Source organism: Austrofundulus limnaeus, unplaced genomic scaffold (assembly GCF_001266775.1).
Source record: "Austrofundulus limnaeus strain Quisiro unplaced genomic scaffold, Austrofundulus_limnaeus-1.0 Scaffold1000, whole genome shotgun sequence".
Lineage (NCBI taxonomy): Eukaryota > Metazoa > Chordata > Actinopteri > Cyprinodontiformes > Rivulidae > Austrofundulus > Austrofundulus limnaeus.
In genome coordinates this window covers 5,909-12,235 of record NW_013953402.1, presented here as the reverse complement: position 1 = coordinate 12,235, position 6,327 = coordinate 5,909, and the positions used below count along the sequence as shown (strand labels likewise).

Sequence of the window (6,327 nt, the reverse complement as noted above, 5' to 3'; positions counted from 1 at the left end):
AAAATCGATACAGGGCTTTAGAATATCGATACAGTATCGGGAAATGAAATATCGCGATATTTCAGTGTATCGATATTTTCTTACACCCCTACTATTAAGTTCAGTCCATTTACCAACTTCATCTAAAGGGTAGGTTTGAAATATCAGGCTTAGTATTGCAAGATGGACTCTTTATGGACTCATTTTTACACAAATCTCAGTCATAACAAATAATATTTTCATTTATATTTGATCTAATCATTCTGTCAGTACGGGTCCAAAATGACCTTTTCAAAGTAAAGTGAACCTGAACAGACAAATGTGCAAAGAAAAAAAAATACCTTTACACTAGTTAAATACATTATTTAATTCTTTACTGACCAATAAAAAAGTAGTTTTCTCTAATTAAAATTTCGAGTGACTGGTGCATAAATTCACCATGTCAAACTGGTCCACAAACAGTAACTGTTACATTTTATTACTGTAACATCTAATTATGGTTAAACGTTTTTACTTGTGATCAAAGCAACAGTAAATTCACACATCTGAAAATCTGGAACCCTTTCAGGTTAGAGTTGATATTTTTAAAATAACGAAATGATAAAACTGAACTGTGATGTCATTTGATTTCAAATTCATGACTTGTCCAAATAAACTTCTATTTGTTTTAAAGGAAACTTAAACCACAAGTGCAATAAATAATATTCCAATAAACAATTAGAGAAAATCATAGTCTCATTTTAGAAAAATAAAATAACACACTCATGCGTAATAATGAGCTGAAGCAGGCCAGGCCTTCACATTTAGAAAAACTCTTCAAAGTTTAGGAGATGGTGGAAAATCTCTTCTACTTAATGTAAAAGTCAAATAAAAAGTGTTTAAATGTGTATATTATAGTGTATAGAACTGAGTGCACAACTGCCATCCTGCTGATCATCCTTATTGCAGGGAGGTTAGGCAGATTACTCCACCTCTACTTTCTCAGCCAAAATGCAAGAGAAGTTACAAAAATCTTTGTGAAATTGGTTGTGAAATCTGACCCGCAGAAAGTTTCCACTCTGTCAAAACAGAACTATTATCTTAATCCTTTCTGCCTGTGAAAACCCAACTCAAGGTCACACAGCACCTCACTCAAACACTCAAACACTCACTTTGTAAAGATTAGCCTTGTAAAGATGTGACATCCCTGCCTCTCAGATTCTTAAMTGGAGCCATGTTCAGGAGTAATCATCGTCTAACTCGTCTACCATTTAAAAACCAGACGGGTAGAAAAGGAAGGAGGAGACAGGAAGTTGAAAGCTTTGGGCAGTGGATCTTGATTAGCTCTAATATTTTAAGAGCTGCTTAAATCACTAAATATTTAGGCTGAATCTCAAGTTTATTGCCATGTGTATTTCAGACAATGTCACCTGAAATGTTTATTTCTTTCATTTTAACATTGAAAAACATAACCATTACAAAATAAACAGAATAGAACCAGAAAACTTCATGTAGGGGAGTGGTCACGTTACAGTCAATTTTAAATTAGATGGTGGCCATCTTGGATTCTTGATTTCTGTTTGGACTGCTCTGGAGTTTGCTCTCAGCTACTACCATACAAATATCCAGCTCATATGTCTACAAATGGTTCTGTTACAGCCAGTGTTCCTATCTGGCCCTGCCCACTATTTTGGAATTGGATTAGAATTTAATATGTCTTGGGGATTGCTTTCAGCTACGACCACGCCCCATTTTAGCTCAATGTGTTTAACGCTGTGTTCACACCCAACTGTTCAGAGCGTCGGAACATCTGGTTCACATGAATAATCTACGATGGACGTGTTGATAATTGCTGAAGCATGTCACGCGTCCAAAGCAGCAGATGCTGGAGCTGGACGTAGAGCAGCAACCAATCAACCAATCAGAGAGACTCTGCTTTATGCACCTGCCTAATTTTGTTAAACCAATTATTGCACACTTTCTGTAAATCATATCAACTTTATTTCACTTCTCAAATATCACTGTGTTTGTCTCCTGTGTGATTTATTTAACTGATATTTTTTATCCAAACAATCAATAATTTATAAAAGTAAATCAGGAAAATTAACAAGGTTGCCCAAACGTTTGCACCCCACTGTATCTGACAAAAATTGTGGAGTTTTAACTTGATATCAGAGTCGACGCCCAACTACCCCACTGAAACATGAAGAAAGACTGATGTATCCCACAGCTGGAGGAGCTTCCCAGGAGCTTGACGYGGTGTGTCTAAACCAGGGCTTCTTCACCTTTTTGACCTCGGGGCCCAATTTGTTGAACATAAAGTGACACGAGGCCCAGTCAGACATTATCAATGTACGGATCAAAATGATAATTATTCTAAATCTTGGTTTAATTTGTATTGCATTATAACTAAATTAAATACACTTACAGTTTAAAAGTAAAACTCCTGTCAAACAATCACAAGACATGATTATAAATAACATATTTTTATATTAACCTGCCCATAACAATTATTTAAACAAATACAAAGGTCAGTGAACAGACCACTCAGACTTATCAACACAGAATTATATATATTTTAACATAAGTAACAAAAATAGACAATTCAATAAATAAAATTGTGGGCATAAAACATAAATTAAAACTGTAAATGTTTCAAATTTAAAAAATCTGTAAAAATAAATTTGATAAAGTACAAATGAAAATAAAGCCTTTTTAAACTTTTACATGGTAGAACCAGAAGCTGCTCTTCATATTAGTGACAAACTTTAACCTTTTTCTCATTTTTGCTTCTACTTTTCATTTAAAATACGTTTCCAATCTCGGCAGGTTTCTAAGGTTCTTTTTCTACATATTAAAAAAGTTGTTAAACATCTGAGTGGTGCACTACTGCTACTAGTGGTGAGAAAGTGTATTGCACCTTATTCAAAATCAATGCGGTCCCACGGCCCTCTGCGGACCAAACTTAAAAACTGTTGTTCCCTTGAGGCCCTCAAGGTGGCGCTCGCAGCCCACAATTGGGCCGCAGCCCATGGTTTAAAAATCTCTGTGCTAAAGAACTATGAAAGGTGTGTGTGAAAACATACGAGGTGTGTCTTAAGGACTATGAAGGAGGATTATGTCTTAGCCATGACTATGACTCGTACATACAAACAGAACTGTATGTATGTTAATAGCAGATCTGAATGTACACATGTACCCACACAACAATGTACTTTGCTTATGAAGAATGGAAACCAAAACTGGCCCTACTGATTAAACTTCACACTGAACCTGGCAGCACTCTAAGTTATTCACTGTCCCACAGCAGAGATTAATGCACACACACCCAGCACCTATAAATAATGTGCTGCTGTCAYCATCTTTCATTTGATGTCTTGGCACAAACCAAGGAGCTGTTATCATCAATCAGACCTGCTGAACGAGGAAGAAACAGGTGGTCATGGTTGTGTACAGCAATGATTCCCAATCAGGGGTACCTGTACCCCTGATTGGGAATTTGGAGTACGCCTAATATGTACTCCTAATATAATATGGMGTATTCCTAATATGCTTGCGTACTTTGGAGTACGCAAGCATATTACAGGGGGTACGTGGAAACATTTTCTACGTTTAAAAATAATAATAAAAATATGACTGAGATATGTAGGGCCCTATGATTTCTGCAATGTGGAAATTGCAGAYGAAATCATAGAACTGACACGAAATGGAATCCAGTATAAAACATGGAATCTCTCAGAATTTGCCCATTTTGGTGAGTTTCTGACGTGTTTTGGATGCTGTTTTCTGTTCCTGCCGTTACCTGGTTTATTTATTTAATTACTTATTCACTTTCAAGGCAATGTTTTTATCTTTGTTTAATTTGAGAAAAAATAAATGTCTGAGAATTAAAGGAGACCAATTATGGGTCCTATAAATGTTTATGGTATGTCTGTGGGCTATCCAGACCATGTTCATTCAATTTAATGCACAAAATAATTCTCAGATTATAAAATTTCCCATTTTCTAGTTCTGCCTRCTCTGACTTCYGTTCAGAAGAGCTGTTTATGTTAATGAGCTCTGTTGGTAACGCCCTCCAAAAATCTGTTGACATTAACTCCGCCCTCCAAAGCCAGCGTTTACGTTAGCATGGCTAATAATAGCAGAAGCTCCGTTGTACAACCATATGAGACCCAGAGGCAGAGGCGTGGTCCAGCTTCTTTTTTTTCTCCCCCTCCTCTGCTCTGCGCTCACTCTGCATGCTGTTACCAGAGCAGGGAGCAGCAGCGGTCAAAATACCTCAGAAACTCAAACAAATAGGCTTTAACAAGGCTTTAATAAGCTAAACAATAGAGGTACATGAGAAAACATGTTCATAACGAATGAAAATAAATAAATAATTAAACTGTGTCTGTGCTGGTCTCAAACCCTGGTCTCCCACTCTCTGGTCCAACACTCTACCCATTGCCCTATTGGAGGCTTGTTGTGAAATGAGCTACACATTACACAACAACACGGTGACGGCTTTTTATACTGAGGAGGTGGAGTYTCACCCGGGGGTTGCTAGGTAAGGGGCTGAATGCAGGTTCAGGTGGGTTGTCGTACGGCTTGTGACATCACAAAATGACGGAAGTATAAAACTTGTCGTTAATATACATTAAAAATACATTTACTTACAGTAAATATGCCCCTGGATGCATTTTTTTGGTCCTAGTACTGTTTTTTAAGAAGTACATACCCAAAGTTGAGTAAAAAAAACCTTTAAAAAGTGAATTTTGCGTAATAGTTCCCCTTTAAACATTCTAGAGGGTTAAATAAATAACTTTCATTTAATAATCAGTCGCAGTACATTAAAGTTTTGGAGAACCATTWTTACATTTAACTGCAGGGGTATTAGTGGTATGACAAAATGGCTCAGGGGTACACAAGTCTGAAAAGGTTGGTAACCACAGCTGAACAGGAAACTGTTCACCTGCAGCCCATCATGACACTGCTGCTGTTTCCTCCTCCACATCCAGGCTGAAACCAGCAGTCAGACCTGAGTATTCAGGGACTGTCTAACTATACAACTACAAAAGTACTAATCTATTTAAACCATACAATATACCAATGACATCATATTTCTAAATGATAACTCAGTGCTGTGATAAATACGATGTTTCTCAGAGACATGCAGGTGAGGATGAAGTTCCTCTTGTTGCTGCAGCAGCAGCAGCGGTGTAATGCTGTGTCATGAGGTTTCTTTATCCAGGTGTTCTGGTTACATGGTCCTGATAAACAACCTAAAGTTGTGTTGGTGTGATGTGATCCAGTTCACAGCTACACCTTGACAATCGTTGGCTGTTGATGACCGTGGCCAATCAGCCGCTCTGAGATGATTTTTACACCACTCTGCAKAGACACACAAACACACACACAGCTTTATACTAACCAGTAGAAGGCGATTTTATCAGCCATGTTCTTCTCATGAACGTTGAGGTCCAGGAGGTTGTAGCAGATGTTTGTGGTGGCTCCTTCCATACACTTGACAAAGATTTCTCCTTTGGTCACATCGAAGTTGTAGTCCAAGAACTGCCCCGTGTGTTTGTTTCTCCAGAAGAAATCCTTGGCAACAGAACCCCAAAACTCTACCAGACAGAAGAAAAAGATGGACAGTTAGAAAGAGGAAAGTCTGATTTGGTGAGTGATGAATGCATTTTCAACACAAGAGGCAGATGTTTGTTTCTCAGAACTTCAAAATGTGTATAAAGTAATTGAAGTGATAAAAGGCCCACAGATGGAAACTAGCAGACCTGTGTAACTCTGACATCAGAGTTAGCAGCAGCTGATCACACATACAGTAGCTGCTCTTAGTCCCTGTGGAAGAGGGGTTAGAGGAGTGGTCCTGACTCTGAGTCTCAGCTTCCATCCCCCCACTCTGTCCGTCTCAAGCTTGGATTATACTTCAATACGATGTGAGACAGCAGGTTGGTGATTGCATCATTCTGGACGTCTTATAAACAGGCTGAAGGTGTGGTGGGTCATCTCTGCCTCCTACAGCTCAGATAAGTACATAAACAACAATAAAGATGGCTGGATGTTGTGTTTTTATCACTCAATCATCAGTGTGTGTCTGGGTGAATGACTGTAGAGCTTTGAAGTTCAGAGACTTTATAAAGCTATCGGGGTTCAGGTCAGTTAGCACCACACTGTGGGCTCTTTTCTTATGGACTTGATGTAAATTACACMCTTTTAAACACTTTATCACATTTTCTTTTTTTTCTTTTGGAGATTTCAAGCCCAGGATGTAATTATTAACCTGAATATCACATTTTATGTTCTTCAATTTAAACAAAGGTTTGCCTTTAAGCACAAACCTTCTCGAGTCACACAACACACAATAACCACAAC

At 38.0% G+C, this 6,327-nt stretch overlaps 1 protein-coding gene across 1 annotated transcript in view; it reads right to left on the bottom strand.

Moving 5' to 3' along the window:
• The window catches only part of acss2 (acyl-CoA synthetase short chain family member 2), a gene marked incomplete at its 5' end in the record, with an annotated part of 62,040 nt that overhangs the window by 51,707 nt on the left and 4,006 nt on the right, over positions 1-6,327 (bottom strand). The window contains 1 exon segment of the mRNA XM_014030115.1: positions 5,369-5,564. Coding sequence (XP_013885569.1) covers positions 5,369-5,564 — 196 coding nt within the window.